Raw genomic sequence first — 17473 nt, 5'->3', positions numbered from 1 at the left:
ACACTATTAAGTGCTTCCGCCCAAAATATATTTGAAGCTTAGCCTCTGAAAGCAAGCATCTAACTCTCTCAACTAGAGTTCTATTTATCCTCTCTGCCAAACCATTCAATTGAGGCGTCTTGGGTGGAGTTTTTTTATGACGAATTCCTTTTTCCTTACAATAGTTATCAAAAGAACCACAATATTTACCACCATTGTCAGTGCGAATATATTTTAATTTCTTCCTCGTCTGTCTCTCAGCTAAGGCCTGAAATTCCTTAAATACGCTAATTGATTGATCTTTAGATTTCAAAGGATACACCCAGAGCTTACGAGAATGATCATCAATGAAGGTTACAAAGTAAAGTGCACCACCTTTTGACTTTACTTTAAAATGACCACACAAATCAGAGTGTACTAGCTTCAATAAATCAGGTTTTCTTGAGGGAGGATGGCTATGAAAGGAAACCCTTTTCTGTTTGCCAGTTAAATAATGGATACACCTTTTCAGCTTTGCATGTTTTACTCCAGAAAGAAAACTTTTCTTAGCCAAACACGTAATCCCCCTCTCGCTTATATGACTCAATATTCTGTGCCACAATTCTGATAAAGTGTCACTTTCCACCAGATTTATGGAGTCATTAAGAATAGAGCCCTGTGTCACATATAAGTGACCAGACTTGACTCCTCGAGCCACTACTAACGAGCCCTTGGTGAGCTTTCATTGGCCATTAAAGAGGGCATTATGGTAACATTTATCGTCTAATCTTCCCGCGGAGATCAAATTGAAAGGAAAGTCTAGAGCATGCTTGACATCATGAAGAACTAACGTTGAACCATAATTAGTTTTCAAAATAACTGTGCCAACATCAAGCACCTTAACTTTACTGGCGTTGCCCATCTTTAACCCTCCAAAATCAACAAGAGTATAAGATGAGAAAAAGTCTTTTCTTGGTGTGACATGTGAGGTAGCTCCAGAATCTACTATCCTGCTCGTCTCATGGGATACCAAATTGATGACGTTTTCATCATAAGCGAAAAGAAGGTCATCTCGAACAATAGTAGCAACATTGTTCTCGTTATTTTCAACTTTCTTTCCTTCTCTAATGTCTTGCTTCAACTTGTGGCAAAACCTTTTGATGTGTCTTTTCTTGCCACAATGGTTGCACGTAGTAATATGGTATTTGGACCTTGACTTACTTTTACTTTTACCTCTATTCCTCGAGCTTCTTGTTCTATCTTTTCCCCGGTCTTTTGTAACCAAGATATCTGCTTGTAAGGACGAACCGTGAGATTTTCTCCTTACTTCTTCATTCAACATACCACTCTTGGCATATTCCACGGTCACCTTACCTCTAGGAGCTGAATTTGTCAAAGAAACACGAAGAGTTTCCCAAGATCAGAGTATTAAGAAGCTAAAGTCCTTGTATCTCATCATCAAAATTAACTCCCACTCCAGACAACTGATCAAGGACGCCCTGGAAATCATTTATGTGATCAAGGATAGAGCTGCCTTCCTTGCATTTAAAGGTCATCAATTGCTTTAGCAGGAACAACTTGTTGTTTCCAGTTTTTTAAGCATAAAGAGTCTCTAGCTTTTCCCGCAATGATCTCGCATGTATCTCATTCACAATATGGTTGTGAAAATTATCTTCAACCCATTGTCGTATATATCCACATACTTGTTGGTGCTCGAAATCCCAATCTTCATCAGATATAGTCTTGGGTTTATGAGCTGCAAAATGGGTAGATGCATCTTCTTCACGAACAACAAATCTTTCATCTTGCTTCTCCAAACATTATAATTTCTCTCATTTAAACATACCATCTTGATCATATTCACCTCAATTCCGTAACAACTCGGATAAATAACCAAGGCCAAGGAACTTTACGAGACAAGTGTTAATGTGTCACTTGTGTTTACCTCTTCGTGAGGTTGTTCTCTCGATATTTTGTACTCTCTTTTATATAGTGGATTGTTCATCTCCATCCGTGGACGTAGGTCAATTGACCGAACCACGTTAAATGCTTGTGTCTCTTTTGGTATATTTCTCGTTTGTTGTCTGATTTATCGTCGTTAAAAGTTTGCTTTGCTAGCTTACGCATAACACCTGATGTTTTCGGTCCTAACAAGTGGTATCAGAGCAAGATTCAAGACAGGCTCATCTTGGCGGGTTTAGTTCTACCCGCAACCTATTTGTCGGTAATCATGATTTTGTCTGAGAAATTTTACCGGAGTACTACTCACGTTGAGAAAAACTTTGTGGTGGAGATTTGACGATGCGACCTGTTGAAGGTTATGTGAAGAAGGTGGATTAGATTTATTTTGTCAGAAAATTCAGACCAAGGGGGAAAATTGTTAGGGGTTGTCCTGATTTTCTTACCATATTTGGTTTTTCTATTTCTTAAAAGAAAGAACAATATATTTACCATAATTAGGTTTTCCTTTTTGTAGAAAAAAATTATAATTCTACCATGTTTGGCTAGTCCTTTTTCTTGTAAGAAAATATTTGGACTTCTATAAATTGAGGATACTTCCTTCTCGTTCAGTAGCATCCACAATGTAGTCATAAAGGGGTTTAAGAGTCGTGTTTAGAGGGAAAAACTTTACGTGACAAGTGTTAATATATCACTTGTGTTTGCCTCTTCATGAGGTTGTTTTCTCGATATTTTGTACGATCTTTTATATAGAGGATTGCTTATCTCCGCATGTGGACGTAGGTCAATTGACCGAACCACGTTAACTGTTTGTGTCTCTTTTGATATATTTTTCGTTTGTTGTATGATTTATCATTGTTCAAGGTTTGTTTTGCTAGTTTACGCATGACACCTGATTTATTCGGTCCTTAACGTGTATATCCCGAAAATGCCTTTTAAAACACTGACCACAGCAAATGAGGAAATAGAAGAACAGTCCCAAACACATATTCGGATATCGGGGGTGCGTGGGTCCTGTTTGTCCAGACTACTCATGCTCACCACGCAGATACAAACACAAGGAAGCAATAAGGAAGTAATTATTGGCCAATAGGGAGTGAGGCAATCTCACCTTATCCACACTCCTACCACAACCTTAAATTACACTGACCATTACACACTATCCATAAACCGGAGAGCCAACTGATCATAATATAACAAAATCCATCTGGAAACAAACTACACTTAAAAAGTGTTTTTAAAATTATTGAATCCAAGATTGTAATATATCAAGAAATGGCAGCAATGAACTCAAGTGTATTGGCATGCAGTTATGCAGTGTCAGGCATTGGTGCATCTGAACTCACCTCAAAACATGCCTCTATTGCTTCCCAATCAGTTCAAAAATGGCCAGTTATTAAGGCTCAACAGTCAAAGGTGTTGGATTCAGAAGCCAACAAGAACCAAGCTGGAAGAAGAATCGCTCTTCTTGGCTTAGCTGCTGCCCTTTTCACCGCTGCTTCCTCCAACTCCTCAGCCAATGCTGGCGTCATCGACGATTATCTTGAGAAAAGCAAAGCCAACAAGGTATGTAACTATATCTAATTACTAGTCCGTTTCATTAACAACAACAATAATAAACTCAGTGTAATTTTACAAGTGGAGTTCGGGGAGGGTAGTGTGTAAGCCGACCTTACTAGAGATGCTGATTCCGATAGACCCTCGTCTAACTCCGTTTCATTATAGTTTTTTTTTAATTTTTATTTTACCTTTAGCGATATGGATTTATAGCCAAAGAAATTTCTAAGGCATGTTTAATTAATCACAAGTTCCAAAGTCTTTTTTTCTTTCTTAAAATTGATATCCAATCAAACTATTATATATGGAACACTCTAGGCAAATTCTATATCGACAAAAAATAAGCCTCAGACTCTAGTGATACGTTTTAAAGTCGTGCGGGTCTAGGCCCTAAGCGGACAATATCACTAATGTGTTGGGCTGTTACAATATATTTCAGGGATTATTATACAAATAGCCGGCCAAATTCATTGTTTACTTTTTTAGCCAGTATACATAGAGCATATATTAATTATACACATATTATACGTGAATTTTATATATACTTCCTCCTTTCAATTTATGTGATCTATTTGACTGGACACAGAATTTAAGGAAAAAGAGAATGACTTTTAAACTTATGGTGTAGAATGTGACACATTTATTTTATGTGGCTATAAATCATTGTATAAAGGTTAAATATTTCCAAATATGGAAAGATGTTATTCTTTTTTATACGGACTAAAAAGAAAATAGGCTCACATAAATTGAAACGGAGGGAGTATTATATATCCGCCGGCTATTTTTTAGTTAAGAGATTAGGTGGACGGTTATTTGGGTTAATTCTTCTAAATTTCAATTGAAATTTGAGATCATTTATGTTTCTTTTTATTTTTTTAAGTTGTTACTAAAATATGAAATATACTATTCATAAATTACAAACCTTTTCAATTTGCCAATTTAGGAATTGAATGACAAGAAGAGGTTGGCCACAAGTGGTGCAAACTTCGCAAGAGCATACACAGTTCAGTTTGGCACATGCAAGTTCCCTGAAAACTTCACCGGCTGCCAAGACCTTGCCAAGCAAAAGGTTTGTACCTTCTTACTCCTAATAAAAAGATTAATTCGAAAAATTAATATAAAAAAAGTAATTCCATTTAAAGAGGATGAGAATTACACTGAATATTTACACAACTCAGGTATAATATTAATTCGAAATATAAAATTTGGATTAATCAGCATTGACTTGGTATAATCTTCTGTTTTACCTTTGTGTAGTTTATGTTTTGATAATGATATGCTAATATTTGTATTTTGCTAAATTCAGAAAGTGCCATTTATAAGTGATGACTTAGCCTTGGAGTGCGAGGGCAAGGACAAATACAAGTGCGGTTCTAATGTGTTCTGGAAATGGTGAAGCATATGAAGACCTTTGTAGTCTTACCAAAATGTATCTACTTTGACAGTCAGAAGTAATTACCATCCATTTTCATTTTAATCTATATTAAACTTCCCATTGATTACTTTTCCATCTTATGCGTACTATTCCTTTCGTTTCAATTTATGTGAACTTATGTAATTAAATAAGAAATTGAAAAAAAAGGCTTTTGAAATAGGGCAAAACTACATATCTTAAAGGGTGGTCAATTGACCACCCTTCGTCAAAAAATTACACTATGTATATTATGTAAAATAATAGGTTCGTTTTAGAGGTATCAATATTGAACGCCCTTTGTTGGAGAATATTTTTCACTTCTTTCAAAATTGAAACTATTTGAAACTTATACTTTTGAATATGTTACAATGTGTTGGTGGCTTTTGAAACTTGTTATCTTAAAAACATGTCATTATATTTGTGTGGTCATAAATCCTTTCACTAAGGAAAAAAAAACTGTCCAACTCAAGTGAAGCCAAGCTAGTTCAAAGTAATTGCGAGTTTACCAGGTGTAGGGGTGGCAAATCAGAGGGTTGTGCTGAATTTGGACGGATTAAAATGTGCTAGATCAATAAATACCCGTCCAAAATATATACCTAACTTAAAATGGATTGGGTCAAAATGGATTGACAATGAGTCCTAACTCAATCTACCCAAATTAACCCAGTTTTTATGCTTTTTTAAGGACATCAGTAGACATTCTTTTAAATTAACTTATTATTTGAATTACTTGAATGAATAAAAATACACTTTATAGGATCTACAGTTAAAATAATTTGATGAAAAGAGTATGACAAACCATTGCAGTTACTTGCTTTCTGTATTCATAACTTTAGCAACTTGCACTAAATCATGTAGTCTAATGTTCTTTTAGAATACGTAGAATAACAAGAACAAGAAAGTAACTTGACTTTTGATACTGACCCAACTATTTTACAAGTGCTAGATAGGAGATAAACAACGTTAACAAAAAAAGAGCGATCCCCCTAAATTATTACAAACTAGATATAAGTATTAAGTTAGCTTTGTTGAATAATTCTACCATACAAATTCTCAACCCGGTTGGGGATTGTATGGTTGGAGGCATGGCAAAAATGTATAGGTCTATTTGTAGTTGCACTTGGGTTTAATCTTCGTTGAGGCTTTATTACACATTTGACCTCTAGAGAAGTTTAGACTTGAGTTAAATATTTCAATAGTATCAAATGTTTTTTGATTCATCGAATATATGGTATCAATTATATTTTATATAAAATATCATAAAACTTGATCTAAGGTCAAAAGTTGAACATAAATGTCAAAAATCATATACATAAAACTACTTTTTTTTGAAACTGTGTCAAGCTTTGACTCGCAATTGTTTTCCTACTTTACAATATAGTTTTGCTTGACCATGTAAAAATTGTCTAAATAACAACAAATCGACGGACAATGGATCACAACTGAAAATTGTAACATCACGAGTCTGAATGCACTAACATCTTGGTCTCATTTTCGCCGTACCCCGTAAGGAGAAGGGTGTGACGTAAATCATAGATTGAACCTGAACCCGATATGGAGCCTCATTTCCCCTTGGGCATAGACTTCCATTACTCAATGTCTTATTAATGATTCATAAACCTTCACTGATGCTACTACTGGGTGATGATCCAAAGCATCCAGGATAGCTTGTTTGCCTTGTAGATGCTGAAAATCCGATATACCAAAATTCCAGAATTGAAGTAAATTATGACAAAGGCAAGGTTCTTGAACCGCGATATAGGGATAATCCTCATCCCTATGCAGTCCATGAGCGACAACATAGGGATAGGCGTGGCGATACACGAGTCCAGATGTTCTCTTTTCAATGCAGTCCATCAATTCTTGTTTAGAGAAGTTAATAGCATCATCAAGTGGAGTGTCCACTGCTAGCTTGGTATTGATATGGTCACTACAAGCAAACACGACACATGGCTCTATAATTCACGTAAATGGAATAGCAGAACCACAGGTGGTTGCCAACTGGTGTCATGAATTTGGGGCTGTGAGGAAACGCGTAACACCATCACTAATTGTAACACCAAAGTCTTCCATATTTGTCGTGATTGGAAGTCTTCCATATACAAAAAAAACCCTCCTTACTCATACATTATATAAATATCGTATAATTATTTACGAAATGCTATCATCCAAATTTTTCGTTTCACTCACATCATATGCTCCAAACTTAGAAGAAACTAGTTAACAAATGACCCAAATCACTATAAATAGATTTGATATTTTGTTGCTCATCCATAATCTCAACTGGAAATACTAATTATAGTTATAAAACAATAACGCAAATATCCAATTTTTCTGAACATGCTCTTTGAACACGAACGAATTGGGCAGGAATTGTAGAGTTTGAAGTTCCTAGACTTCGATCAGCTTGGGAGTTGAGCCCGTTCAATCAGGGGTGGACCCATACTAGATATGAACTTTCTACAGCAACTAACTGTCTTCTTCAATCAAACTCGATATGTTGATGTTAACTTCCATCCTCGTTCGCACATGCCGATGGCTACTAGAGTTTGCTCAAAGTAGACGTTTGTTCCTCTTATCGTGTAATTGTCATACGAGCTAAGTAAGCAAATAACTAACATATCGAATAATCTCATTTATCTGGGATTATGGAGTTAAATCTCATTTGTATGAAATTGTGTAATAGATTATATAAAATTACGTTTCAGTGATATTTTGAGTATTAAAGTTCGGAATAATATTTAATATTAGTTGAATTAAAGTGATATGGAGTTACTTTTAGATATTTTTTTTGGTAATTAAACTTTATGCATTAATTACCAATGTAACATTTACAAATCTGAGTAACCATCTCAGTCTGCTCTATAATATAAAAGAAAGTATCCAACAAACCACTCTATATTTCTATGCCTTGCTAAACACATTCTAGCGACTAATATTTACAATTGCTGAGCAATACTCGCGTGTAGCCTTCAGCTCTGACGTTGCATATGCAAGCCACTCTCCTCGCTAGGACCTCCCATGCAGTCTTCTTAAAGATCCGTGAATTTCTCTCAATCCACAGTGCATGAATATACTCTGCATAGACTAGTTTAAGTACTCTTGCCAGCTGAGATCTTCTCTTAGTTTTCATAACTATCCATTAATGATTTGCTGCCCATGAGTCTATAGGAGGGTACTAAATTTGTAGCTAGTGCATGAGCCTGTGCCATAGGCATTTACCATATTCACATTTACCAAATAAATGATCTCGCGTCTCTGGTTGTTGATGATAGAAATAACAAGTGTCATCTATTTGCATTCCCAATTTCTTCAATCTATCAATTGTTAACATTCTTCCTTGCACCTGAAGCCCCATGGTGAAGATGGCTTTTGGTGTTGCTTGATTTTGACACATCAATCCTTTCCATAAAATTTTTGGAAATACACCTAGTAGTTGCAGGTACACCTATTTTATGACTGTGCCTTGTGACAAATTGCTAATAAGGTGTAACTTATCTCTTGCCTCAAACACCTTTCGAACCATCCAACATGCTTGCTTTGGTACTCCCATATGCATAAACTCCTGCTCTTTGATATAGTAGCTATGGATTCATCTAATCAATAGCTTGTCCTTCTTGTTAGCTAACTCCCAGCAGGTCTTAGTGATAGCAGCTTTGTTTCACATGGCCAAGTAAATCATATTCAATCCTCCAGCAGGTCTTGGAGAACACATCCCTTCCCATGCCACCAAAGATATTTCGGTTGTTGTATTCAATCCAGACCATATATAGCTTCTACAATGTGCTTCAATTGCTTTGATGACTTTAGCAGGTATAATAAAGATTTGAGCCCAGTAGGCTTGGATGCCAAAGATTACTGTTTGGACTAGATGTATTCTGCCTACATAAGACAATTTCTTTGTTGTCCATGAAGAAATTCTGCTCATAATTTTATCAATGAGAGGTTGCCATTGCAATATTGACAGCTTCTTAGTATCAAGAGGTATGCCCAGATATTTGAAAGGCAACACTCCTTGACTATACCCTAGCTTATTGGATCTCATGATTCAGTTCATTGCTAACTCCTCCATAATATATTGAGCTTTTGGCTAGATCTACTTTAAGCCTATAAGCTGCTGAAAAGGCATTGATTTTTTTGATGCAATAGGACAACAGAAGTAGTATCTCCTCTTGTAAAAAGGAGAAGGTCATCAGCAAAGCTCAAATGAGTTAGGTCAAATCTAGAGATGCTAGTGGAAAGTTTTCTCATACTTAAGTATCTTTAGGTTACTGCTCAAATACTCCATTGCTATGGCAAAGAGGAATGAAGACATAAGATCTCTTTGCCTAATCCCTCTAGCTGCATCAAATGGCTTAGTTGCCTCCCCATTGATGAGAATGGTATAATTCACTGTTGACACACTCTATGATCTGGTTGGTAAATTGAACTTGAAATCCCAGACATTCCAAAACTTGATGCAAGTACCTCCAGTCGGTTGTATCATAGGCTTTCTGAATGTCCACTTTGATGAGGCATCTTGGAGAAATATTCTTCCTAGAGTAAGCTTTGACTAACTCATGGGTTAGTAGAACATTATCTGCTAGTTTCCTGCCAGGAATGAAGCCAGCTTGGGTGTCTGACAACTGAAGCAATAATATTTTGCAGCCTGTTTGCAAGATTTTTGGCAATTAATTTGTACAGGACAGTGCAGCAAGCGATAGGTCTATACTCCTTGATACTTGTTGGATGAGAAACCTTAGGAATCAGGGTGATAACTGTACAATTAATTACTCTAAGAAGCTTGCTTGAATGAAACAAATCCTTCACTGCATGACACACTTCTGGTATGATAAGTGTCCAAGTTCTTTTGAAACATAGTGCATTATAGCCATCAACACCTGGTGCTTTATCATCTCCAATTGCACATGGGGCTTCAAATATTTCTTGGTCAGTGACCTCAGCACACAGGATCACCTGCTGGGAGTGTGTGAGGACAGGTCCCAGTTTTATTATTTCTTTGTTCACTGCAGGCAAGTGATCTGATCTTGATCCCATAAGGGATTTATTGAAGGCAATTATTTCTTATTGGATCTGCTTCTGGTCAGTGAGTCTATCTCCAAAGGCATTAGTAAGTTCTGCAATAATCTTTTTATGACTTCTTTCCTTCATGACAGCTGAGAAATATTTGGTGTTAGAATCACCAAGCTTTATCCACTTAGCTCTGGATTTCTGCTGAAGGATGCTTTCCTCTATTAATGACCATCTTTCCAACTCTTCAAGTAACCTTTTCTCCTCTAATGCAACTGCATCAGAGTAGTCTCTCTTCAGCTGCTCTTGAGTATCCTGCAGCATGTGTCTGAGATGCTCTATCTTAGTTGTTACTCCCCTAAACCCATTATTATTAAATTGCTTCAATTTTGACCTAAGAGCCTTCAACTTGTACCAGATATCTTTCATGGTGTTTGAATATAGTTGTATCTGCCAAACTCCCTCAACCACTGATAAGAAGTCTTCATGATCAGCCCAAACATTAAAGAACTTAAATGGGATCTTGCCACTGGATTAAGCTTTCCTTAAAGTGATCATCATGGGTGCATGATCTGAGATAAAAAGGCATTTTGTAGTCCACCTCCATATGACCAAAGGTATTAATTCATTCATCATTTTCAGTAGCTCTATCAATCCTGCTAAAAACTCTATGTGTACCTTGTTATTTATTAGACCATGTATAGTATTCCCCCTTCCAAGGTAATTCACATAAGTTCAAACATTGCATACAGTCTGTGAAGTCTTGAAACTCATTACTAGTTACTGGGTTCCCATGTATTATGTCTTGTATATTTAACAATGAGTTAAAATCTCCCCAAATGAGCCAAGGCTTGGTGATCTATGCTGCAGGGTTTTACAATTGCACCCATAGGGGCTTTCTCAGCTCAATTGTGTTAAACCCATAAATGACTGTCATGAGACAATTCATTTGAACCTTCCTTCCTCTAACATCACAATGCATAGCTTGAGCATAATGATCTATCACTGTTATATCATAGTAGGAAGGATCCCATAATATCCAGACTCTTCCATTAGTAGCATGATCATAGTTAAATATTACTTGCCAACCTGGCACTACCCTATTAGCAATGCCATCTGCCTTATCTTTTTTGACTTTAGTTTCTACTAAACCAACTAATTTAATATTATTCTTTTTAATATAGGTACCAAACTCTTTTTGCTTATAACGCTTGTTAGTACCTCTAATGTTTCAAACCAACCAAGGCATCAAGTAAGTTTGGATGTACCACCTGCAGATAGTAGTGACAAAGTATCTATCACTGCTATATTTGTCTATTGACTAGATCTTTGCTTACCAGGTGATACAGCTGCTTGTGCATAGTTCAGAGGTATGTCATTTACTTCAGCTGTTTTTATCCCTTTGTCAAGAGATTGTTGCTGACCTTCTGCAGGTATTGGTTCTGCTACTTTGCTCTCATCAGCACACGTAGTAAGCCCTTGTTCATTCAGCATCACTATCTGCCCCGGATTAACTTTGTGTGCAGGAGCCAACACAACTCCTGTACTCTTCTACACTTGTTTCACATGTTGTGGCCTATTTATTTTAGGCTGTTGAACTTGCTTAACCTCCTCCTTGCGAGCTCTTGTACAGTTATGACCAATTTTTAAGCACTTCCCACAGAATTCAGATTTCCAGTTATATTCCACTATCTGATCAAACATTCTACATGAGTCATCTATAATAGGGACCTTGCTAGGAAGAGGTTTAGTGACATTCACCTCAATGAGGATTTTGGCATAAGAGATTCTAGTTTGTTTGGTAGTACACTCATCTGCAAACAGTGGAATCCCTATTGTACTTGCTATTCTACTCAATGAGCTACCTCCCGAGTAGTTCATGGGAAGTTTGGGAAATCTAAACCCAAAGAGGAATCTCAGTTAAAAATTCAGCATCAAAATCAAACTGTGGACTCCATTGTTTCATTATCGTGGGTCTATTGTTGACTATGTAAGGTCCCTCATACAGAATTTTCTTCATATCAGTCATGGATTGAAACCTAACGATGTAGTATCCATCATCATGAGAATAGATCTCTGGCATAGTGACTGTATTCCCTATCTTGTTTATATATCTATGCATATAGTTATACCCTGGCTTTTCCCCAATTACATAAATGATTAGGGCACATTTCCATTTTAAAGTTTCAGCTTCTAAATCTGATTTCTCAAGTTTGGCCACAAGATTACCTTCTACTACTTCAGGAGTAATGTAGTGCAAAGGCATACCATTAGCAGCTGATCGATTACCATTAAGGACCCCAGCCTAAGTTGGTTCCCTGGTACTTTCCGGCAATGGAACAATAATGTGTGCTGGTGACTGATTCTCGGCTTCCTTCTTCTTCCCCAATGTAGCTTTAGCTGATTTTGGAGCTTGATTTCCAGCTTCCAGCTCCTTTCCCAATGGAATAATAACACCCCTAGATGGAGAATGTGTTACACTATCTCTCAAATTCACTTGCATAAGAATAGGGCTCTGATTTGCTCGTTTCTGCTGTTGGCTTGCAGATGCAGAGGCTCCAACATAAGGGATCTGGATAAGTATTTCACCTCTTACCTATGTTTTGGAGGTCCCTGAGATTGACTCCATGACTGCCGACGAGGTACTTCCGATGTTCTTAAGCTTGGGTATTTTGTCATCAACCTTGATCTGTTGCTTTTTAGGACGACCGCGTGACTTCTTTCCTGTCATTGACGAGGTCGGCGCACGTTAGCTTAAACTGCGGCGAGAGAGCGAGGAAGAAGCACTTTTTTGTCCTTTTGATTCGTAGAAATTCATTTTCTTTTAAAAACAATATTTTTCATGATTCAAGGTACTCAATTGGAAATGACTTTATGAAACAAGTCGTTTTCCAGTAAAATATTTTCAATCAAGATTTGACTTATACATGTTGATTGTGTGAAAAGTTTTACATGACCGTGTAATATAACTTATTATAACAGGTTGTGTCTTACTTATTTTCAGGGCACTGATTCCACTTATTTTGAGTAATTATGTTTAATTTATCTTTTAAATAAATTAATACATAGAAGTTCTTTTATACCGTCAGCGTATACAAGTTTAACTCTCTCTCAACCAAGGTAAAGATCAAGATGCAAACCTTAAATAATATAGAGCTAAGGAAAGCTCTAGCCTACCCTGCTTCCTTCAAATGCACTCATACGTTGCCCAAAAAAGATTGTTGGCATTGCAAAGTAAAGTAGGAAAATGAGATAATAAATACTCGCGTGGTAATTAAGCAAATGCATATAGAAGTACTTGCAGAACAAGAAAAAAAAATGGCGGAACCAAGAAAAGATGTCTATAATATTATAATCAGAAACCATAATCAGAAAAACTCAAATAGTGAATCAACTTTAATTTTAAGATATGCCTAAATTATATCATTAACTAAATTAATGCAATGTTTAACAAGATGCCTACTTTCTTTTAATAGGAACGTCAAATTCCCAATCTCTTAATCATTTTCATATGCAATTAATATAGTAGCTGAAACTTTTGCGTACTACTTTCGGTGGGCAGCACGGCAGCATCTAATTTTAGCTAGAAGGCTGCAGATTATCATCCTTTTACTCTTTCCATTCTATAAATTATATCTTAACAAGAGATAACACCATGATTAACGCGCAGTAAATCATCTTAAATATTTCGCGAAAAGATGAAGGTTATTGTCAACTTATGGGTTGGCAGAACAGTTCTAAGAGCATGTCTTCTAGCATTCATGTTTACTATTTTCCAACATACTCAAGCTTTCATACAACACTATAATTTTATTGTAAGTAGATTTCATCTTCTCTTTTCTCCCTATTTGGTCGCCCGGCATTTTGTCCTGTCAATCTTGTTTAATTTATGTATACTATACTACGACAACAACCCAGCGGGATCCCACAAATGGGGTTTGGGGAGGATAGTGTATACGCAGACCTTCTCCCTATCCTGGAAAGGTAAAAAGACTATGTTTCCGATACTCTCTCGGCTCAATTTATGTATATTATACTACAATTTGAAGAGGGATCTTCCTATTCTGCGTTGAGCAAATTTCTATATCCTGTATATGTTAAGATTTTGCATAGGAACAGAGTCGTTTTACTTGTGCGCGCACATACACACAAACTAACTGCGCCTACGAAAGTAAAATGTGAGTATTTTCTAAGTACTAGTTTCCTTTATCTTGCTAACGTTGCATGGCGCAGGTGAAAGAAACATCATATCAAAGGCTCTGCGAATCAAAGAGCATCTTAACTGTGAATGGACAATTTCCAGGACCCACTATTTATGCTCGCAAAGGAGAAACTATCATTGTGGATGTCTATAACGAAGGGAAAACCAACATAACCATTCACTGGTATTACTACTACAGTCAAACCTCTCTGTAACAGTCTCGTGTGTTCCAATATTTTTTAGTTGCTATAGTGAAGTGTTGTTATAGAGAACATATATATTATAATATAGCATGAAAAATTGGTTCCAAAGAAAACATGGTTGTTATAGTGAAGTGTTGTTATTAAAGATGACTGTTAAAGAGATGTACATAGTATTTGATTTCTTTTTTCTTTTTATTGCTTTGTTAATTATTTGGAATTTAAATTCTAATGATTTTGTCCATCAAAATTTGAAGGCATGGAGTAAAACAACCTAGGAATCCATGGTCAGATGGGCCAGAATACATAACCCAATGTCCAATCCAGCCAGGTTCAAAATTCAGGCAAATGTTGATCTTTTCGGATGAAGAAGGCACCTTATGGTGGCATGCACACAGAGAATGGGATCGAGCCACGGTTTATGGTGCCATTGTTGTTTATCCTAAACTTGGTACTACCTATCCTTTCCCCAGACCTGTTGCCGAACTAACCCTTGTCTTAGGTACAATTGCAATTAGTCAATCGATCTTGTACCTGGTTTAATTTAAACACAATGAAGTCTTATGATTGGATGCGATCATACTAAGTGTGCTTGAGCGAGAGTAGTACTAGAATGGATGACCCCGGGGAAGTCCTCGTGTTGCATCCCTCTTTTGAAGGGGAGCCTTGGAGCAACGGTAAAGTTGCTTCCGTGTGACCTATAAGTCACGAGTTCGAGCCATGGAAGCAGCCACTAATGCTTGCATTAGGATAGACTGCCTACATCACACCCCTAGGGATGCAGCACTTCCCCGGATCCTATATGAATGCGGGATGCTTTATGCACCGGGCAGCCTTTTTTTTTTTTTTTTTGAAGTCTATGATCAAGCCTCTAAAAACTATTGTCTTCTTAATTTGATTCTTAGGGGAGTGGTGGAAAGAAAATATTATGTTGGTATATGAGCAATTTATCACCTCAGGAGGTCAACCAATTGATTCTGATGCTTACACAATAAATGGTCAGCCTGGAGATTTTTATCCTTGTTCGGAGCGTGGTAAGTGTTGGAAAACTAATTCAAAGTTATAGTAGGTGAGTAAGCGAGTTGTTTTCTCCATCAGAAAAAAGGCAGTGTTGTGTTGTGACCTTTCCTATTTAATGTATGCGCAGAGACATTCAAGCTAGAGGTGGAGTGTGGGAAGACATATCTGCTTCGGATCATAAACGCCGCAATGAATGAAATGCTTTTCTTTAGAGTAGCAGAGCATAAACTCAAAGTAGTTGGAACAGATGGGAGCTACACTAAGCCCTTGACAAGGGAATTTATCACAATAACTCCTGGACAAACATTTGATTGCATTTTGGAGGCTAACCAAAAGCCCGGTCGTTACTACATGGCTGCTAGAGCTTATTCCAGTGGCGTTAATGTCAGTTTCGACAACACAACCACCACAGCCATATTGGAATACAAAGGAAATTACGACGAATATTCTTCTCCTCCTTCATTGCCTGATTTACCTTGTTACAATGATACTCTTGCATCTGTAGATTTTAGTGCTAGTCTTAGAAGCTTGGCTTCAGAAGACCACCCAATATCTGTACCAACTGAAGTGAAAGATAGGTTGATATCAACAGTTTCAATAAATGCATACCCTTGTCCTATAAACGGCACAAACTCTACGTGCCAAGGACCTAATGGAACGAGACTAGCAGCGAGTATGAACAACATAAGCTTTGTCAACCCGTCCATTGATATCCTAGAAGCATACTATTATCATATAAAGGGTGTGTTATTCGGGGAGAAATTTCCAAAGTTTCCCCCATATGTATTCAATTATACTGCAGATGTCCTGCCTTTGCAATTGGAAATACCAGAAAGCGGGACACACGTAGTAATGCTGAAGTATAATACCACAGTTGAGCTTGTTTTTCAAGGGACTAACCTGGTTGCTGGCATAGATCATCCAATGCATCTACATGGATTTAATTTCTACACTGTGGGATTAGGACTTGGAAATTTCGACGAGGGTACGGATCCTCTGAACTATAATCTTGTTGATCCTCCTCGCCAGAACACTGTTGCTGTCCCTAAAAGGGGTTGGGCTGCCATTAGATTCAAAGCAGACAACCCGGGTAAGTCTAATTCCTTTTTTCTTGTTTTTACTAGTACAATTGAAAGCTCTTTTATTTGCTAATTTTGTTTATTAAGTACTCCATCTATTCCACACCGTACATTTTGAGTTATTAAGTACTGTCACCTATAGTATTTCTTAGGTAGTTTCTAAGTATGTAACTTGTATTTTAACACACTTGAATATTCTATACCTGAATCACAACAACAACAACTATAACAACAGACCTAGTGTAATCCCATAAAGTGAAGTTTGGGATGGGTAGAGTGTACGCAGACGTTATCCCTACCTTGTGGAGACAGAGAGTTGTTTCTGATAGACCTATACCTCAATTACATGAAAAGTAAATAGTTTGACCCTGGAATTTCGAGCTCCATCACATAAAATGAAACATAGGGGAGTATGTCTTTTCCAATTATTGAACGTTCTTTTTCTTCTTTGCTTATTCTTGATCTTCCAATGTTCCAGGAGTTTGGTTTTTGCACTGCCATTTTGAGCGTCATTTGACATGGGGCATGAGGACTGTATTCATTGTGAGAGAAGGAGATTGCCCTGACGAAAAGTTGTTGCCACGTCCCTTAGACATGCCTCTATGCTGATGGCTGTGTGAATCATGAGTGGATTTATGGGGGAGATTATGCGGCACGTAAACTCATAATTTTTCTATAAAATTAGATATTTTATGTATATATTTTTAAAAATTGGTATAATATTTATTGTTGGCACTCATTCTCCAAGAAGGCTAAATGTTGCATTTGGTAGTTGAATTATTTACCAAGAGAAATAGAAATCAATTCTCACTTCATATATTTTTTTCCTCATTTTTCTAGTAGTGCACCCATATACTAGAAATTCTAGATCCGCCTCTGCACGGTGAATCTTTCTACCGTATGCTGAAATCCTCAACCGCGCCCGTACGTAAATTTGTAGTAATTTGATTAACAATTGTACTGAATCGGAGGAAATGTTTTTAAAGTTGAACCCCTCATGGCTCAGGAATTTGTGCCTTTTAAACTCTGCTATGCATATTTACCCGAATAGCAGAAACTAGATGCTGCTTAATAT

The 17473-nt window shown here is 36.9% G+C and overlaps 2 protein-coding genes across 3 annotated transcripts; both read left to right on the top strand.

Annotated features, from left to right (window-relative positions):
* Positions 1–3075: 3075 nt before the first annotated feature.
* Positions 3076–4982, top strand: LOC107759735 (photosystem I reaction center subunit N, chloroplastic). Its single transcript, XM_016577737.2, has 3 exons — positions 3076–3483; positions 4418–4543; positions 4781–4982. Exons 1-3 carry the CDS (start codon positions 3193–3195, stop codon positions 4868–4870), a joined length of 507 nt encoding a protein of 168 aa, XP_016433223.1. The 5' UTR covers positions 3076–3192; the 3' UTR covers positions 4871–4982.
* Positions 4983–11865: 6883 nt separating this feature from the next.
* LOC107759734 (laccase-21-like) lies at positions 11866–17209 on the top strand. 2 transcript variants are annotated; one of them, XM_075231907.1, is made up of 7 exons: positions 11866–12253; positions 12446–12540; positions 14132–14283; positions 14557–14801; positions 15205–15333; positions 15447–16409; positions 16877–17209. In XM_075231907.1, the coding sequence occupies exons 2-7, from the start codon at positions 12526–12528 to the stop codon at positions 17005–17007; spliced, it is 1635 nt and encodes a 544-aa protein (XP_075088008.1). In that variant the 5' UTR covers positions 11866–12253; positions 12446–12525; the 3' UTR covers positions 17008–17209. The 2 variants fall into 2 exon arrangements, with proteins under 2 accessions (XP_075088008.1, XP_075088009.1); XM_075231908.1 differs by having other exon boundaries at positions 12079–12540; positions 14557–14750.
* The last annotated feature ends 264 nt before the right edge of the window (positions 17210–17473 follow it).

This window comes from Nicotiana tabacum, chromosome 15 (assembly GCF_000715075.1).
Source record: "Nicotiana tabacum cultivar K326 chromosome 15, ASM71507v2, whole genome shotgun sequence".
Taxonomy (NCBI): Eukaryota; Viridiplantae; Streptophyta; class Magnoliopsida; order Solanales; family Solanaceae; genus Nicotiana; species Nicotiana tabacum.
This window is presented reverse-complemented; position numbering and strand designations above follow the sequence as displayed.

Coding starts and splice junctions, on each gene's coding strand:
- LOC107759735 (XM_016577737.2), top strand. CDS start 3,193: ATGGCAGCAATGAACTCAAGTGTATTGGCATGCAGTTATGCAGTGTCA. Junction 3,484..4,417: donor AGAAAAGCAAAGCCAACAAG/GTATGTAACTAT, acceptor TTGCCAATTTAG/GAATTGAATGACAAGAAGAG. Junction 4,544..4,780: donor AAGACCTTGCCAAGCAAAAG/GTTTGTACCTTC, acceptor TGCTAAATTCAG/AAAGTGCCATTTATAAGTGA.
- LOC107759734 (XM_075231907.1), top strand. Junction 14,284..14,556: donor ACCAACATAACCATTCACTG/GTATTACTACTA, acceptor CAAAATTTGAAG/GCATGGAGTAAAACAACCTA. Junction 16,410..16,876: donor ATTCAAAGCAGACAACCCGG/GTAAGTCTAATT, acceptor CCAATGTTCCAG/GAGTTTGGTTTTTGCACTGC.